The sequence below is a fragment of the Trametes versicolor genome (assembly GCF_000271585.1).
Source record: "Trametes versicolor FP-101664 SS1 unplaced genomic scaffold TRAVEscaffold_4, whole genome shotgun sequence".
NCBI classification, from domain to species: Eukaryota; Fungi; Basidiomycota; class Agaricomycetes; order Polyporales; family Polyporaceae; genus Trametes; species Trametes versicolor.
Window position 1 is genome coordinate 2,630,703 of NW_007360324.1, and position 18,655 is coordinate 2,649,357.

Below are 18,655 nucleotides of genomic sequence, written 5' to 3' on the forward strand. Positions count from 1 at the left end.
AGGTAGTGTGGGACTTACTCTTCAGTCTGTGAGAGAACGACTGAAGAGCAGAGGCCTGCAGAGTCCTCCTTATATACTACTGGGGAGGACGATGAGTAAGCGTATAAGAAGAGAGCATGTGACGTCCAGAGGACGCTGACTGAGCGATGAGTAACGCTGAGTAAGGGAGCATAATCGACATAAGGTCAGATAGTCCATGGCTGAGTAATGCGAGTAATCCGGACGCTGTCTAGAATAGTCCGGAACATCGTAGAACGTACCAGAATCATGTGGAGGGATGGCAGGATGCCAAGTAAGTACAGAACAAAAGAATGTACGTATATGGTAAGTAGGAAAGTCCATGCTGGCGTATGGTAGACGCACAGCCACTATCACTGCCACTCCCGGTCCGGCACAGCCGTAGACACAGAAGTTCAACATGTCCATCTTTTTGATAGTCCAGTAGGACACGCGACACTGACGACTTGGTCCTCAAAGATGTCGAGAAACGACCAAGCAACAACAACGCGCAACAACGCGCAACAACACGCAACGCGCAACGACACAACGCCGCAGAGCAATCAAAAGTCACGCGCAGCGGTTTTTGAGAGGTATACTCGACAGCTAGGGTGATGATGCAGAGATAGGATGAGCGCGGAGGCAGAGACTTGACGACAGGCTGAGGGCTGAGGGTAAGTCGCTGGGCTGGGCAAGGTGCGGGCAGCCAGTTTTGCCCTGGGAGTATCAGGGTCCCGCATGTCCCTGGCGGATCACTGCAGTCAAGACGCTTGCTCTCAAAGCTTGGATTAAGAGTGTACATAAATCACCGGATGGTAGTGCAAGGGACAGTCAATAAGCGGTACTGAGCGCTGAGCATCGGACTCTACAACAAGAATGCGGAGCGCCAAATATAGAAAGAAGAAGGCAATCGGCGTCTCGGAAATTAAGCTCAATGCGAGGGCGTCATAGCCCACTCCAAAGTATGAACTACTATCCCTTGCCAGCTCCTGAACTCGCTCGTCCCTGAACCCGCACTGCTCTTGCAAAGAGACCGAAACACATCTGCTGGAGCTGAAATCGCACAGGGTCAAACAGAATTCAAGAAGTCAAAACCACGCTGCTGAAATTGTATGTTTTGTCCGCGACGAATACTTTTGTCCGCGGGATCCCCTCATATGACGACAGGCCTGTAAGGAAATTCGCAAAATTCCATATATACACATGAATTTATCTGCTCACGACGTAGTCTACCGAGAGGTAGTTGCCGCAGTTAGAGGGAACGTCGATTGCGGATCCTGGTCGCCGTCGGGAAGATTAGGGGTAGTCAGAGTTATGAGGGGATCCCGTGGACAAAAAAACCCGGAGCGGACAAAATTGAAATCTCGACTTGGGGAGTGCATTTAAGTTTCGGAGCTTGAATTCAAATGTCGGTTTGTATTTCGAACTCGAACTTGAGTCGATAGCTTGCGGTTGGCGCTGCACAAACTAGACCTGAGTGAGTACATTAGGTATGTTGATCTCTCACGTTGTCATTCACGACTACCACATGGCGGGGGGGCCATGCTGCCGACGTAGGCCGACGTAGTGCCGAAGGCTCCCAAGGGCGCGCGAGCGCTTACTCCGCCGCCATTACCCTATACGGTAAGACTCCCGCCACCCCCGCCACCACTCGCTCGGCGGACTCCTCTACTACAGGTTCTGCATGTACTGCGTTTATTATTGTTGAAGGAAGTGCAAGTAACAGTAAAGCACGATATGCATTTTATTTGATGTTCATATCATCACTGACTTGATGTAGAGCGTCGAGGTCTGCCAATGGCTAAGAAAGTAGTAACAATATGGTTTCCAAGTTCTTCTTCCCGTCGCGTCGCTTCCACATCCATGTAGAACCATAAGTAGAGTCATTCGACTAGATTGAAAGCCATCAGCGTGAGTTATACAAGATGCATCCAGCCAGGGAAGCCTGGAGCTTGGCATACGAGCACAAATTCGCGGTGGCACGCTGCTGCGAAGCTCCAAAAATGTCATAAAATACTTCGTTACATAATTTAGGAATTGCTATACAGATTTGAGCGATGTCCAAACATACGAGCATTACCCGCATCGTCATCCGCCTCGAAGGCGATCATACAGTAAGTGCCTATTCCCATACAGTGCGGCGGAGTGAGCTGCGGCGTAGCTCACGCAAATTGGCAAATTTCTGCTTCAAAAGTTTCAGGGGGTTATATATAATGTATATACATAGTACGCGATACTCGCGCAGAGGTCGCGAACAAGAACGGTCGAGTGCACATCCTGGCACGTCCCGAACGCACCTTCGGCGCGCGCGACGATCCCCGGGCAACCCTGGACCGTATGTATGGCACGCGCAGCTACCCGTTTTGCATTGTACTGTCAAGGCACTTGATATAAAAATATCTCCGGTGACGATACTAGGTGAATGTCCCTCGTGCTGGTGGTGCATGCAAGGTCCATGGTTAGTACTACACGGTGCATGGGCGTGTGCTCAAACTGGCACTGTTCCGCTCATATCTCGGCCAGTTTGTGACGCCTGATAGTGGGATAAACTACATTGCATGCAGAGATTCCGCTTATTTCAGATCCAATACTGAACGTTGCCGTCGAGGACTTATGCTGCACTCTATCCTGCTACAAACGAGTTAAATGCGCTCTGTTGATGCATATCTACTGGCGTACATGCATTAACGATCTTTGTGGCTTCTGAACAAACCTTCTAAGTAGCCCTTATTATATCTCGCTAATATAGCATACTCTCGCAGAGGTGAAGGCTATGAGGGCCGCTGTATTCGTACGGGAAGTCACCCAAAGAGTTCTGTCGGAGTGGCCCGCTCCCTGGGCGGGCAGTGGCAGTGCCGTTGGGCGCTTGGTGTGCGCCGAGCGCCCGTGTGGGAAATTCGAATCTCAGATTTGAGATCTCAAGTTTCAAAATCCAGTTCGAAGTTGAACTCCGAAAGTGAAGTGCATTACTGAGATTAAATGTCTTGTTCGAAGTGCGGAATACTTTATGTCCACGGATGTCCCTCATACAGAGTTGCGATTTTGAGGGGATTTTGGGACGATTCGACGACACGATTCTGGAGGCGATTTCGAGCTCAGAATCGCGATTTTGGCAGAATCGAGCAGAATCGCAGAAGCGCCTCCGGAGGAGCTTCTGCAGTGAGAATCGGATTCTGGCCTCTGCGATTCTGTCCTCCGTCCGCCCTCGCCTACCTTTCCCGCGCTAAGCCCACGCTAAGTGTCCATATCCGTGCGAATTGTTGGTATCATGGGCGCGATAACTCCAAATGCTATTACACGGCGAGCGCTTGCGACCGAAATCATCTGCTGTGAACGAGTTGTACGAGCCTCCATGACGTCTCTACTCAGCAGAACACTTTTTGAACTATTTTGGTCGCCGGATACACCACTTGGGGTCTGAAATATGTGCTAGTATGTTCTCAATCGCGTGGGCTGACTGCTCGACAGAATTTACGGCTTTCCGGGCTCAGAAAGCCAACAAGTTTATCTCAGAATCAGGCTCAAAATCGTGTCTGCAAACGGGGTGGTCAGGGTACGACGAGATTCTGAGAGGATTCAGATACCAGAATCCGCTCAGAATCCTCATCAAAATCTCTGCGTAATCGAGAACTCTGACTACCCCAGCATGCAATCCCGAATCCCCGCTAAAAGCAGGATTGACTCTCCGACTGAAGCACTCATCAGAAAGCGAGCGCTCGTTTGCTCCCGGTATTCAAATATTGGAATCGCGCAGGCTTCCAACATCTGCAAGCTTTGCGCACGCTTCATACTTGAATCCAGTAGATCTGACCGTCGTATACGCACACAGGTTGGGCCTCTTCGGGACTTGACTGTGCTCGCTATCTCTTCATGGATATTCGCCACGAGCTAGTCCAGCCAGCGTCCCTCAAGCTTTGCAGCCGCTGCTGCGCGCCCGAATCCGTCACCCTACGGTTGAAGGCGTGCTCAGGATGTCTTGCCGTGATGTACTGCAGTAGAGCTTGTCAAAAGGCTTCTTGGTCAGAACACAAGTGAGTAGACACAGCAGTTCAGACCGTTGCTGCAGATCTAGAGTCCGTGCTTACCATAATCTCGGACAGGACCATATGCCGTTTCATGCAGGATAACGCCCGTGAAGAGGGCGGCCGCGAAGATCAGGGGTTCCTCATTCGTGCTCTGGGCTACGAAACCAAACTCGCTTTCATATGTGCCCAGAACGACTGGATCAGAGCTCATAACTGGGCGTTCAAGACATATGTACAAGTATCGATACTCCTCCACGGGCGTGTCGATTCAGAGTACATCAAGGATCCCCCGGACTATCTCCTGTTCTGTCACCTCGATCACTCCCCGACACCGATCGTATCTGTCCCACCCGCGGACCGTAATCCTTCCGAAACCTTCACGCTGCGCAGGACAGAGCCGCTCCGGTACATGAAAGTCGATGCTTTCAAGGTGTCGGATCCGCTGCACGCGGAAGCATGGGAGCAGCTGGCAGCGGAGCAGGAGCTCACGGCGCGCGAGGCGCGAGATCGCTGGAAGCGCGCCTACGTTACCACCTTCCCCGTGATCATTGTCGTGGAAGAGGTTTCGCAGATCCGGTGGATGCATGTCCCCGTCGTTCGCACCCACACGCCTCTGCCTCGCCTGAATATTCAGCAGATCGCCATACTGGAAGACGTCGAGCTGCTCTGCCGCCGCAGCCTCACTTCTGGCTGCAGTTTTCCCCTCCGGTGTCTCCAGGGCCTCGACAGGAGTTTCCTCGGGCTTCCCCTGCCTGGACGATTCGTAAAGGACAAGATTTGGCTCTGGGAGCCCCTCTTCACGGACTGGGATGAATACTCGCCGGCTAGCGGAGAATATGAAGACCTACATGCAGTGCTCAAGGATAACCCGAGGACCAAGCTCGGTGCTGAGGAGCTTCTTCTAGGCCTGCTCAATATATGAGCAAGTGGCCGCATATCTCGGTCAGTTTCGCATGCAATTGAAGTACGGTGGTTGACCGTTGATATGCACAGGTCGAGCCTCTACGCATGGCGTTCACATGGCTTTTCGATGCAGGCATCGACCTCGGAGAGATCACGAATATCATGACATAACCCCAAATCTGCGTGCCACCTGGAATTCCTGTCGCTTTTTTTACCCACCATACAGGACAGCGCCACCACGAACTCGTATTGGCCACGTGTATGAGCTTTCATATGTATACATCGACTTACTACTACAGACACGATGATGTCATGGTGTCGCGCGAACGTCAACCTGGATGTAGACACGGTCCGGACAACCACTCCTTGAACAATAACCATCATCACCACGGTGAGTGCCAGCTCTAAGTCCCTCCGCGTGCTCCGTCCTTGCACATATTCACGCATTCACAGCTCTCCGATTTCTGATATGCCTCAGAGGAGACCCCTAAATGTCACAAGTGCCGTGAATCACCTCAAGACGGCAGCAAACTACGAAAATGCGGCGGTTGCACCGGTATCCTATATTGCAGCAAGCAATGCCAGAAAGCCGCATGGCCAGCTCACAAGTCAGTCTCAGGTCCCCAACCGAACCCAGAGGCGTGCACTCACACTCCTGCCCAGGGTATTCTGCCTCCACATCGCCGACACCGCGCGGGACTTCTCGCTCAGCGACCACGAAGTGCAGCGCTTCGGCTACGCGTCCGCCGCCGCCATGACGCGGACGATGTCGGAGTTCATAACGGCCCACACGTGGGCCTTCGACACAACCGTCGAAGTGCAAACCCTCCTCCAGAACGGGACCGCGATGGACCTGTGCACGGGCCCCCAGCAGCTCTACCTCATCGAGCTCGCCTGCGCGGACGGCCCCGCGGTGCCCCGCGGCGCGCGCAACCCCCGCCGGCGCATTCACGGTCGCGAAGCACGGGTTCATGCCCCTCACGGAGTTCTTCCGCACGGACGACGCGCCGAACGCGGCGCAGACGCACGCGGCGTTCATGCAGGAGTTCCGCATGACGCACGCGGCGCTCGGCGCGCAGAACTACCCGCTCTACGCCGGGCTGATGCCCGTCATGTTCGAGCTTGGGGGCGTCCTCGTGCACCTCTCGCGGCGCGTGCCCGTCTACCGCCCCCCGCGCGCGCTCCCGCTCGACGCGGTCACGACGGCCGCGCTCGGGGACCTGGTGCGCCTCTGCGTGGGCAGCATCAACGGCGGCGCGCCGCTGGGCAACGTCGACTCCGAACGGCCGCATCTGGCGGTCCCGGGGCAGTTCGTGCGGCGCGACGGGAAGTGGGCGTGGACGTGCCAGTTCAAGAGTTGGGCGCAGTACCACGAGGCGGCGGGGCGGGCGAACGGTGGCGTGCTGGAGATGGTGAAGGAGCTGCAGTTTGGGTGGGCCCCGGAAGGTTTGATGGATGTGTATGCCAAGGAGGATGAGTCGTGCTAGTGCCACGGCGACACGATGTCATTCTTGTTTGTACGCCATATCTCGTTGTATCTGCGATACGATGTAGTGATTCATAGAGATTATACCGCAGGATGAGGTAGAGATACCCACCATCCCTGACGCTACTATACAATGTCCCCCCGAACTCGAACTTCGGAGATAGAGGTGGGGGTCGTCTAGCATGTGCGGGATGGGCATTAGGAGGCTCTCAGTGACAGGCGCAGTTCTAAACTCCTGGATGCGGCAGAGAGTTCGAAGCCTCAGGGCCTGTGAGATGTTGGTGGCGGCGATGAGCCCACGGCCGTCGGATCGCATTGGGACATGTGGAAGGAAGTTGGTCGTGCTTTGACAATGAGGAGTCGAGCCCAGCAAGTGGAGGTACGTCGACTGTCAACACTGAGCGGTACCCCGCACCGCAACGGCTGCATTTGGCGGTCTTTATATCCCTCGCGGGTGCACCCCAGAGCCGCAAAAGAAGCACGCCACCGTTCGTGGGAGTAGAGAGCCCTCGTATACCCGCTTGGTGTCCGTCCTCAGTAGCAAGGCGGGACCGTGTAGCATCACTCTGATCACCTATCTGGTGAAACTGAAGGAGAATAAGCGAACTATTGTGCGTGTACAACATGAAGCATACCGATACCACGATATATGCGTCCAGACTGTTTATCTTTCACATCCGTCCGTGGTGTGACGCAATACAAGTGGTAGTCTCGCCCTCGCGGTATGACACATATTGGGTGACATTCACGGGATAGTACAATCACTGGTGTTACAGAGTCCCAAGGCGCATGCAGCCTATCCGACGCGCTGACCCACGCAAGATTTGATCGGGGGGGGGGGTAGAGGGATGTGATCACTGAGCACGAGGGATAGGGAGGCGGCTTGCATTGGCGAGGCGTTCAGCACTTGCACTCGCTGGCCTTGCAGCCGCAACTAGAAGAGAAGGTGAGTGACCAAGCCCTCTTCAATGTGGGTGATGCTTACGCCTCGCCGCAGCTGCAGGAGTCGAGGCCGCAAGCGGCGGCGTTCTTCGGGGGGTTGGTGGTCTACATAGGAGCACACCGGTGGTCAGCACTTGCAATGGGGGGGTAAGGGCGAGCCGTGGGCACGTACGGAGAACATGATGAAGAGTTGAGAGGTGAGGTGAGTGGTAGATGAGCTTTGGAGTTATGAAATGGTGGACTGGAGGAGCTCCTTGGTCGTCGAGGAGCCCAGCTTATATCCCCCCAGGCCTGATCGGAGCGCCCACTTGCCTCGTACTTCGCTACAGTCGTCCCGAAAGGCAACCGATTGAGTAAGTTCGCTCAGCTGCGCGATTTTTTGGATGTGGGACTTTTTTGGATACGCGATTTTTCGGATGTGGGATTTTCTGGACGCGCGACTTTCTGGACGTGGGGAAACACTGTCAGCCAGCCTTCCGCCTCCCACTGCATTCATATTGCCGTAAACTTCATATCTACTAGTGACACCGTAACTCACATATCAGTATATACACATACATCAACAGAAATGCAGCCGCTCACCCCACCACCAGAGGTAGCCTGAGCGGGCGGGGACTTACGCCCAGCCAACTTCGTCCATGTAGGCGACGACAGATGAGGCAGATAAACCCCCCGACCCTGTTCGCCAGCGTTGCTGTACAATATACCTCCAAATAATTACCAAGCATCCACCAGCGTGCGCACGCGCACGCCGCGGAGCCCAAAGCCACGATCCGGCGGGGGTCGAGGTGCGCTTCCGCCACTGGCAGGATCTGAGCACATCGCCCCGCCCAAGATCAGATCATCGTGCGACGAACGACACAATGCACGGCCGCACGGGTCCCCCTCGTGGCGGCCTACCGCGGCATCCGCCCGCGACGGGGCGAGGCTGCAATAGGGTGAGATGGCGCGATGTCCGGGGTCGCGGGAGACACGAGCGCGAGCGCGAGTGGCACGCGCCGGAGACTCGGAGGACGATCGATTATCGGAGGACGCGGCGCTGTCGAAAACGAGATCTGCTCGCGGGGATAGAAGTGGGAGTGGCTGACAGGTGTGCGGTGTGCGTTAGAAGGCTGTCCACGTCGCTGCGTTCTCTGCGGCTCGGGGTGGTAGGTGAGCGGCCTCGAGGTCTGTGAGCGGCGACGATCCCACTGCGGTTGGATCGCTTTGGAGGGGCAGTTGCCGCGTCTTGACAATCGAAGGGCCAAGCCCACCACATAGAGGTACGTAGACCGCCGACATAGCGTGTTGAGCGGTACTCCGGGTGCGGCGGTCTGCATTTGGTAGCACTTCTATCCTTTGTGAACGCGTCCCCGAGCCGCAAAAGGGGAAAGCCACGGCTCGTGGGAGCAGGGGGGCGTGAATGCTGACTTGGGGAGGCCACACGACCTACGAAGCGCAAGAAGGGCCAGAAGGCACGCAGCTAGAGAGGCCAGGGCGCGCACTCGTGTTCTGTCGAGAAGACGCGGTCAAAGGAAGGCCATGCATTGTGAGGTGGGGCGTCCTGTACGTACTTGGTACGTACTCGACTTTGTGCCACAGCTGGCCGCACGTTTATCTCGATCTGAACTCCGGCGGTTCGGATATGAACGTGGAAAGCGGTGGGTGGCAAGGGTGTGGTGAACAACGGAAGTGGGATTCGAGGACACGGTAAGCTAGGCGTCGGCTGAACGCTCTGCCCTCGCTGGTATCCGCAGCCATCCGAATGCCATACAGGGGTGGCCAGAAGGGGAAAGAAGGTCTTCGTCGTATTGCGCTGCTGCCAGTGGACCCGGCTGGTTGAAACGCGTTCAGCGAGAGGAAGTCAGGAAGAGGAGGAAAGACCCTCCGACACCCGCCTCACCTGATCATGGTGTGAGTCCCGCTACGATATTCCCTCGAGCAGCGAGCTTGGGTGGACCGGACACGCCCTCGGAAAAGAGGTGTCCTCATCTCGACGTAAAAGGGGGTAGCGTGTTGTTTGACAGCGACCTCTCTCGGCGTCACCCCCCGGCAGAGAACAGAAGGATCGACTGTACGCCAAGACCGAGCGCGTACGACGAAGTTACGACCTAAACTTTGAGCTAGAGAAGAGGACCGCGTGGAGGCTCTCTTTACGTTTAGGTCGAGCCATGTGTAGATTCCTGATGACTAGGCGTGATACGGTATCCACGACCGCCAAAGGTTTGAGCTACTGCACACCGCGGTGAAATTTTGGATGCGATGAGTCAAATAAGAGGCATGAAACGGGCATTGAATACGCACGATGTTGGACTCGGAAGTGTGTCGAGAGACTCCAGGCACGGTAAAGACCGGTATAAGGACTTGAGCGCGATCGCAGCTAGCAGAATATACATCGAAGCTCGGATTTACGAACCTCCGTGTACTGCGAAAGTCTGTTCTACGGCGGGTACGACGCACCGTTGATCGTTGGGCTGTGGCGATGGTGTGCACATACACGCCCATGGATAATTGCAGCAAAGGTGGACATGTGTAGAGTTCATGGACATCAGATGGTTCCTGGTCAGAAGCCACAGAGTGACAGAGAGTGCAGGGGAGAAAGCGGGGTGGGTGGGACAGTGAGCTGCGTCTTGAGATAGTTGGGCGGCCGTAACGGTCAGAGACAAGCATGGATAGAAGGGCCGTATACGTAGAAGATAACGGGTAGCATTGATGGTACACATCTCCCGAAGATGAAGCAGAAGGTCAAGAGTGTTGTGTCAGACACCAAGCCGAGAGTCGCAGTGGAAGAGGGAGGAGGAAAAAGCAAAGGCCGGCGAAATCGGAAGGCCGCGATGGGGGGTCAGCGCACGTGACCGCGAAGGGGGCGAGCGGAATAGACGCCTGCGTTGCGCCATCTGGAGGGATCTGCATCGGTCACACCGTGCTCGATTTGCTGAGCGACTGCGAACGCGGGGCTTACACAGACGCGTCTGTCTGACTTATCCACTAGTCCTTTCACACCGCACATAGGGCCGGCCCTATAACTACCTCGCCGTCCTGGCTTCCCTATCGATCGTCCGACGCCTCTCTCCTCCCTCCTCCACCATAGCGTCCCGTCGCCTCCTCCAGGTCCGTTCGTGCTTCTCCGCCAAGCGCCCCCAACTCACCCGGAGTTGCCCAGATTACCCGCGCATTATCCACAGACAGTGCAGTAGCAAGGATGCCTCCCGTAACGAAACCCGGTCTGGACAAATATGACGTCGTCTTCATCGGAGGCGGAAGTGGTGGTGTCGCAGGCTCGGTGAGTACACACTTGGTTTGATGTATGCGCGTGTACACCTCCGCGTTCGTCCGCCGCTGGCGGGAACGCATCCTCTGGCCAATATAGGATCGACCCTCTCGCATGCCGGGACATCGTTCCTTGATTGCTCACCATGGCAAATTACCCCCGCCGCCCGCTGCGTCACCTCCTTGTCTATATCCCGCATTTCCAGTCTTCGCGCGCATAGTGTTAGCGGGCGAGCTTCGTCACCGTTGACAAAAGCTGGGTTTTGAGAGGGGCTGGACGGGCGCGCGCGAGGATTTCGTGTCCGAAGTCCGCGTAGCATGACGTCAGTCATCTAGATCTCTATCTTCACAAATACAACCGGCACATATACACGTACGGTCAGACTGTGATACTGACAAATTGTTCAGCGTAGAGCTGCGTCTTATGGCGCGAAGGTCGCCCTGATTGAGGCGACCGAGAAGCTTGGCGGCACCTGCGTCAACGTCGGTACGTCCTTACAAACCACGTCGCCAGAGTATCGCTCACCCCACATTCTTTGTCAGGATGCGTGCCCAAGAAAGTAAGCAGTTGTCCACCGCGCAACACAACGCCGTGCCTTACCCGCCCCCCATAGATCATGTGGCACGCCGCGGACATCGCAGAGAAGATCCGCCACGCCGAAGGGTACCAGTTCAAGGGCCCCGGCATCGGCGCGCCGCAGTTCGACTGGAAGACATTCAAGCCGCTGCGCGACGCGTACATCCGGCGCCTGAACGGCATCTACGACAACAACGTCGCGAAGGAGGGCGTCGAGCTGCACCACGGCCGCGCGCGCGTGCTCTCGCCCTCGTCCGTGCAGGTCACGCGCCCGGACGGCTCCACGTACACGCTCAACACCGCGCGCGTCGTCGTCGCCACCGGGGGCCGCCCGACGGTCCCGCGCGAGGAGCAGATCCCGGGCGCAGGTCTTGGGATTAACTCGGACGGGTTCTTCGACCTCGCGGAGCAGCCGAGGCGCGTCGCGGTCGTCGGCGCGGGGTACATCGCGGTCGAGCTCGCGGGCGTGCTGCACACGCTCGGGAGCGAGGTCACGATGCTCATCCGGGGCGAGACCGTCCTGCGCACGTTCGACCCCGTCATTGGGGAGACGCTCACGAAGTGGATGAAGCACACCGGCATCAACTTCCGCCACGGCGCGCACGTGAAGAAGGTCGAGGGCACGCCGGGCCAGGAGCTCACGGTCCATCTCGAGGACGGCGAGACGCTCAAGGTGGACACGCTCATCTGGGCGATCGGCCGGCACGCGAACACGGAGGACCTAGGCCTCGAGGAGCTCGGGGTGAAGCTCGACAAGCACGGGAATGTCGTCGTGGACGAGTACCAGGAGACGGGGGTGCCCGGGGTGCTTGCGCTGGGCGACGTTGCGGGCAAGGCGCTGCTCACGCCCGTCGCGATTGCGGCGGCGCGCAGGCTGGCGAACAGGCTGTATGGCCCGGAGAAGTTCAAGCAGGACAAGTTGAACTATGATGACATCCCTACCGTCGTCTTCTCGTACGTGGTCTTGCTTTCTGATATCTTGAGAGAGGCTAATTGGAACTTGTACCAGCCACCCCACCATTGGCACGGTCGGCCTCACAGAGCCCGAAGCGCGCAAGAAGTAAGAAGTAGAGCGCGCGGAAGGAGGACTTGTCTGTGGGGCGGGTCAGCGTGAAGGGAAGGGGGAAGAGAGGGGAGGGGATGGGATGGGGGAGGGGGAGGGGGAGGGGGAGGGGGACGTACAGATCTTGACGTTGTCGTCGCCGCGATGATCCCGGAGGAGCACAAGGAGCCGACGGTGCACAAGCTCGTGTGCGTCGGACCCGAGGAGCGCGTCGTCGGCATCCACATCATCGGGCTCGGCTCGGACGAGATCATGCAGGGCTTCGGCGTCGCCGTCAAGATGGGCGCGACGAAGCAGGACCTCGACGACACCGTCGCGATCCACCCCACGTCTGCCGAGGGTGCGTCTGCTTTTTCCTTTGCGTCTATGTTTGGTTTGAGGCTGACGTGGGGGCCGCGCAGAGCTGGTCACGATGCGGTGAGCATTAGAGTTCGACGTTCCCGGATGCGGATGGCGGAAGTTCGGTCGCAAGCAAGTGTACCAGTAGACAAGAGGCTCTTTTATGATAGTATTTACCACACCCTTCACACTCTCACACGCAAGGATCGGAAGCGTTTCGCAAGGGTTGCATTGAACGAATCGACAAACGAATAAACTGAAACGTACAGTAAGGTAAGGGCAGGAACAGGCAGGAACGGGAAGCGAAGAGGGTACTGCACGCCGGTTGTGCCTGACGCACAACCGAACCGAGGTACACCTCCAGGGGAATGGAAGTCGACAGTGCAGCCGAGCAAAGTCGGGCACACGCAATAAAATAGGCATAATCGAATATACGGGACGGGACACGCGGGCGGATGTGATTGCGAAAGGGGTCTCTCGAGTTGCGATATGGTGCAAAAGGAGCACGACTACGACGAGTACGGGGCAGGCGGCGAAGAGTGGAGGGAAGGGAGAAGGGAGAAGAGGCGATCCAAGATCCTATATCCACAGGGAAGCAGAAGTGCGACGGGGCGAGACGGGAACTATGTATATTGTACACGAACTAAACGACGATCCGATGCGGTATATGTGCAGACGAGACGGGATGGGTAGGGGGCGAGCAGTAACGGTGCGCAAACGGGATCGGGAGGGGTGCAGGTAATGGACAAAGGGCGAAATGGGGTTGTGTGTTCGGATGGGGGAGGATGTGAGGGGACGGTGCTGGATGGCGATGCGAGATATTATACTGGTACGAGCTTAGACGCCGCCGCGGGTGCGCGGTGACTAGAGCCTGGAGGCGGGCCATACGGTACAATCATGGGCGGGGTGTACGATATGGACAGTGGAGCAGAGGGCGCGCGGTCGCCCCGAAGGGCAACGGCGCGCGAATTGGGCGGAAGAGGAAAATGAGAATAAACGAAGGGCGGCTGAAGGAGCGCGGTACGCGGCGGCCACGGGGTGCCTATGCGTTTTTGGGTACAGATCGAGACGGGGGGACAGGACGCACACAGGGTGTGGTCCGCCCATTACTGCATGGCATGGATGCATGAGGTAGACATAGGAGTGGTGCGGGGAGCATGAGCGACGAGTGTGGGGAGCGAATATGCACAGCGAAGACGAATGGGGGTTGGCTGGGTCGACATGCAGTCGGCAACGTGTGGAGTTATACAGTCGCGCCGCGGAAGGAGGGGGAAGGCGATGCACATGCGTCCAGCGGCGATACAGCGGGTGGGAGAGTGGTGTTGGAAATACAAAGCTAGGCGGCGGAGGAGATGAAGGCGGGGCGAGCAGGAGACGGGGAGCCGGGGACCAATATTTCACAGCAGATCGACAGCAGGGGAACCCAAGGGGACGGGACAGAGGGGCGTATAAAACAAGAAGAGAGGTGGAGGTGGTTTGCATCCGATGAACGCGCGCATACAGTCGCCCCTATGACGAGGGACGACCGGTAACTCAACCCCAGCTCCCATAGGTGGCCGGCGTAGATCTTGCGAACGCACGCCAGCCACTTGAAGCGGGGGTATATCGCTACAAAGGGCGCCATGGCCGCAGGGCGAGCGCCAGCTGATGATGGCCGGCAGGTCTCGCCCTGGCGAGGTGCCCGAGGCCACCTCCCTGCGGCGCACATTCATGGCGTGCGCAGGCAGGTGGAACAACGGCGTCGTAATTCGTAGGATGAGATTGGACGAAGGGGACCAGGGATGGGCCAGGGGAAGCGCATATAGGCAGAGCAATTTAGCTCGATGCCTGCGCCTCGCCCGCTGCCTCCTCAGTAGAGGTCGCCTGCTCGTGCGCGTGGTCGTGCTCTTTATGCCGCACCATCTTCTCCACACCAGCACTGAGCGCCGTCTTCCGTTCCTCCTGCAATACGTAATGTCAGCACATCCGCACCCCCACCAACACCGTCACCCCGGCGTGCTACGCACGAGGCTCGGCTAATGGCAAACGGGAAACACGACGCACCTCAAGCAGCTCTTCGTCCTCTTCCTCGTCGTCCGCGCCGAACCCGCCCTCGGTGTCTTTCGGGCTGTCCTCGCTATCGTCGACATCGTCGCTGGTCGTGCTCGCGGTACTCGCGGCGCTGCTGCTTAGGCTCCCGTCGTTCTCGCCCTCGGTGAGGCTCTCCGTGCGCAACCGCGCTCCGGCGATGACTGGAGTACCCTCCGTGTCCTCGACGGTCTCGGTCTGGCCAGTGGGAGTGTTGCTCGCGGCCGGGGTCATCGAAAGGAAGGGGACGCCACGAGCGGTGTCTGCGCTTTCCCGCCGCTCCGGATGAGGAAGCGACAACGAGAGCGAGTGACCGTGCCCGTGGTGGTGGCCATGTGAATGTGAGTACGAATGCGAGTGGTGATGGCGCTTGTGCAGTGGGGGCATGTTGACGGTTTGGGTGATGTGCTCCTCGTGCGATGGGGTGTGGAGCGTTTCAGAGGCGAGCGGTGTCGCAGACGCGGGGGTGGACGTGATCGTCGCGGCCTCGCTTGTCGGCGCAGCGACACCCTGCTCTGCCTCTGCATCTGCGCTCACCTCGACCGCCGGCTTTGCCTCGGACGCAGCCGCAGCCGATTCCTCGGCCGACTCGACGACGTCGTTGGCGGCCTCAGCCTCAGCTTTCTGCTTCTCCTCCAGCTCCTTCTTCTCGCGCTCGCGCTGCTCACGTCGCTTCTTCAGCCATGTCATCCCACTTCCATCATCCTCCTCGTCGGCGCTTGTGCGCGCGCCCCACGAAGCATTCTCGTCGCCGCCGATCGCGACCTTGCCTTTCTGCACCTTCTGCCACATCTGGGATTGGCCTGCGGATGCTTTGACAGAGCCCATGCCGCCGTAGCCCCACTCCACAAACTCGGGCTCCTCGGATCTAGAAGATGGAAGAAAGGGATCAGTTTGTGGACGTGAGCTGATTGACACAGAAGGTACGCACCGGACATTTGCGAATGGGTTCGCGTTGCGCTTCGCACCGTAGACCCGTCCGTTCAGCATCCGCTGCTGCTTGCGTCCGCCGTTGGTGGCGATCACGGGCTTCAGCGCCTTGCGGTCGTCCTTGCCCGACAGCGATGTCAAGCTCTGGGTGCGTCCGAGAGGAACTCCCCCGCCGCTTCCGCCTCCACTCCCAAACAGCGAGTGTTTCTTCTTCTTGCTGATAGGAAGTACAGGCTGGCCCTCGGATGTCCACCGGTGCAGGGGAAGTCCGAAGTCGGCGTCCCTCCTATCCCGGCCCTGGTCGCGCTCGCGGCTCCCGCTCGCATCCCGACTGCGGCTGCTATTCCGGGAGGCAGAGAGACCAAGGAGGAGACCACGTCCGCGCTCACCATTCATCGCCGCGATCTCCTCCGCGGACGTCGTGCGCGTGAGCGACGACTTGGTGTGCCCACCGTGCGAAGAGCGCCCGAGGAGGGGCTTCAGCATCTTCGACCACTTGCCCGCTTTCCGCGGGGAGTCGGGTGCTGCGGACAGGGCGAGTGCGGGGAGCCCGGGCGAAGAGGGGGGAAGGACGTCCCACTCCTGTCCGAGGTCGGAGGCGGCGGTCGTATGTTGCGCGTCGTGGCCTGTGGGACCTGCGGGGTCTGATGCCGAGGCGGATTGGGCGCATGATGGATCAAGGAGGAGGGAGTCACCGGGCAGCGCTTTCCTCGCAGTGGTGGGACTGGAGGTCACGCTACAGGGCAAGCTCCGTGTTCTTCTGGACAGGTCGGAGTCGCCAGGGGCAGCAAGTGAAAGAGTCGCAGCATGTAGCGCTGATGACAGAGTAAGGGGCTGGAGGTCGTGGGGATGTGAAGCGTCGGCGTCGTCGTCCACGAAGACCGGGGGGAACGTGTCGTCGGCAGTTTCGAGATCGCGTCGAGGCTCGGGGAGTGGCGCGAAGCGTATGCGGCGCACTGTGGAGGGATTTGAACCGTGCCGGGCCTTGGGTTGTGGGTGGAGGTGTACGGAATTCCTGGGTGCTGGAGAGCCGCTAGAGGAGGGACCAGGAGAGGGAGAAGAGGAGGACTTGGACGAGAAGTAGTCTTCGCCCGGCGCGGAAGACGACGCTGATGATGACAGAGAGGAGTTGGAGGGCACGAGAGCAGGCAGAGAGGTCGGGAAAATGGCGGGCGATGCGCCTGGCGAGGGGTTGAGGAGAATGCCGCGGCCTGGGCCGGGAGAGTAAGTGTTGTGCATCAGGACGGTGGCCATGATGTGGGAGGAGGGGGAGAGGGCAGTCGGGGGCGAGAAGACGGGGGAGGAGGAGGATAAGTAGAGACCGAGGGCGGGAAGCGACAGGCGATAAAAAGAAGGCGGGAGTGGCACTCCCTCGATGCGCTCACTGCCAAGGCCATTCCCGCACTCCCCGGGGTCCCCCTCGACAACTTAACGCTTAACACGTGCGTCCATTACGTTCCCTCCCTCCTGCCTTTCCAGTCCAGCCCCCTCCGAGCCCGCAGCGCCCCCCTCTCCCGCACAGCCCGGCGTGCTCGCGGAGGTCCTGTCTGCAGCTTTCCTCTGCGTATCTGCAGCGTATGTCGCCGACCAGCGCGTGCCAAGAGGTGCGGAGGCACAGTCAGCGCCCCCTGACAACAGCCCGCTCGCAACTTTCCGTTTCACCCCCCATCGCTTGTGCGCTCTCCACCACATCTCAGATTCCCAGCATCACATCTCCATAATACAAATCTTGTTCGTCCGTACGCGTCTCCGCGGCTTCGTTCCCCTGCCCGACCTTCTTCCGCACCCGCTACGCACCACCCGCCCCCCTCCCGCCAGTTCTCGCTGCTGTGGACGGGGGACTCTGTGGATCCAGCGCGAGTCTGTATGGATCGGGCTGTGCGCGGAAGCAAACAGCCACTCATTTACCCCGCACACGTAGCCCTGGTGATCGACTGGACAACCCGCCACAGACGCCCACCCCGGTCGGAGCTCTTGCCTTTCGAGTCATCCGTCTCCGACCGCCGCCCTCCGCGCCCAGGCCCTCCCCCTCTCCTCCATGTCCTGCGCACTGCGCCTGCACTCAGCAGCGCAGCGCCTCACCCCTGCGCCCCCCAGAGTGAGTCGATCTTAGTCCATCAATCGCTTGAGCCCTCTTTGCTTTCATTTCCACCCTATTAATCATCTCCCTGCTCGGGTTTCGGGTGCCTTTCCTCGGTGTACCGCTCTCATTCTGCCCGCGTGATACCGCCCGCCCCCGAGTCGGATCGAGGACACGGAAGACCGAAGACGGTCCACATGCCTCCCCATGTCCGTCGCGCACAAGTTCTCCAATTTCTGTGAAATGACTGCACTCACGGCCGGGTCTCTGACCCTCTATCATGATTTGAAGCAGCCCCAGGTAGGACACCGGCTCAGAATCCCGGGATCGCTCGCAGATGTGGTGTCTATCACCCCGCGCTGCCTGCGATCCAACCGCGATATACTCGCAATCTCGCACGTCCCCCGCAAGGTTCGCGCGCGCCATTCAGTCCGACGAAGGTGTTGAATCGACCGCATCGCGATACGATCGATCCCCGTGTACCCATGTCGGCGCCGTCGCTGCAGCACCCCAGCGCGCACTCAAAGTCCACTAATCTCATCGCGTCTCCCATCGACGCGAGTGGCACTCGATGTTCCCCTGTGACCCCGTCCGAACGCACCGTGTGTGTGCGTCTTGTTTGCGCACGCTCCGATCCTCCGGAAGACCTTGGCATACGCATTGCTGCTCTTGCTTTGTTGCCTCCATCTGGCTAGGTGCAATCGTATTGCAGCTGATATCGGGGCACTCGCGCCTCGCGCCGTCTTCGCGGAGGCAAACTGCACTGGCAAGGGTACTGCTCTTTGGACACTCGAATCTACTACGCCTACCCTCTCGAGCTTCTGAGCCCCCTTCTCTTCCTCCCGTCTACTAGCCGCAGCCCCCGTCCTGGGACCCCTCGGACTCACGCTCGCGTCCGCGTCGGCACGGGCCACCGACGTCGAAATAAGCGTCATGAGCACAGCCCGCTCCGATGTCCTCGCCAGACGTCCGACTTTGCACTCTGCACTTCCCTGCC

At 58.5% G+C, this 18,655-nt stretch overlaps 5 protein-coding genes across 5 annotated transcripts; 2 read left to right on the forward strand and 3 right to left on the reverse strand.

Moving 5' to 3' along the window:
- Nucleotides 1–4,912: 4,912 nt before the first annotated feature.
- TRAVEDRAFT_64195 (uncharacterized protein) lies at nt 4,913–6,412 on the forward strand (the record flags this gene model as incomplete). The annotated part of the gene is made up of 5 exons (XM_008038825.1): nt 4,913–4,964; nt 5,016–5,316; nt 5,404–5,533; nt 5,589–5,838; nt 5,888–6,412. The coding sequence occupies exons 2-5, from the start codon at nt 5,187–5,189 to the stop codon at nt 6,410–6,412; spliced, it is 1,035 nt and encodes a 344-aa protein (XP_008037016.1). The 5' UTR covers nt 4,913–4,964; nt 5,016–5,186.
- An 899-nt stretch (nt 6,413–7,311) lies between these two features.
- On the reverse strand, nt 7,312–8,414 carry TRAVEDRAFT_71126 (uncharacterized protein). The gene is made up of 4 exons (XM_008038826.1): nt 7,936–8,414; nt 7,526–7,871; nt 7,397–7,458; nt 7,312–7,345 (listed from the first exon to the last, which is right to left on the reverse strand). The coding sequence occupies exons 1-2, from the start codon at nt 8,079–8,081 to the stop codon at nt 7,580–7,582; spliced, it is 438 nt and encodes a 145-aa protein (XP_008037017.1). The 5' UTR covers nt 8,082–8,414; the 3' UTR covers nt 7,312–7,345; nt 7,397–7,458; nt 7,526–7,579.
- A 335-nt stretch (nt 8,415–8,749) lies between these two features.
- TRAVEDRAFT_28314 (uncharacterized protein) lies at nt 8,750–9,923 on the reverse strand (the record flags this gene model as incomplete). Its single annotated transcript, XM_008037962.1, has 4 exons — nt 9,637–9,923; nt 9,236–9,565; nt 8,907–9,167; nt 8,750–8,844 (listed from the first exon to the last, which is right to left on the reverse strand). A coding segment is annotated over exon 1 (201 nt), but the record flags the coding sequence as incomplete, so codon positions are not given.
- A 611-nt stretch (nt 9,924–10,534) lies between these two features.
- Nucleotides 10,535–12,663, forward strand: TRAVEDRAFT_36446 (glutathione-disulfide reductase; the record flags this gene model as incomplete). The annotated part of the gene is made up of 7 exons (XM_008038026.1): nt 10,535–10,615; nt 11,011–11,089; nt 11,146–11,162; nt 11,217–12,133; nt 12,189–12,239; nt 12,308–12,582; nt 12,644–12,663. 7 exons carry the CDS (start codon nt 10,535–10,537, stop codon nt 12,661–12,663), a joined length of 1,440 nt encoding a protein of 479 aa, XP_008036217.1.
- Nucleotides 12,664–13,033: 370 nt separating this feature from the next.
- On the reverse strand, nt 13,034–16,774 carry TRAVEDRAFT_57953 (uncharacterized protein). Its single transcript, XM_008038301.1, has 3 exons — nt 15,580–16,774; nt 14,625–15,516; nt 13,034–14,522 (listed from the first exon to the last, which is right to left on the reverse strand). Exons 1-3 carry the CDS (start codon nt 16,062–16,064, stop codon nt 14,397–14,399), a joined length of 1,503 nt encoding a protein of 500 aa, XP_008036492.1. The 5' UTR covers nt 16,065–16,774; the 3' UTR covers nt 13,034–14,396.
- Nucleotides 16,775–18,655: the final 1,881 nt, after the last annotated feature.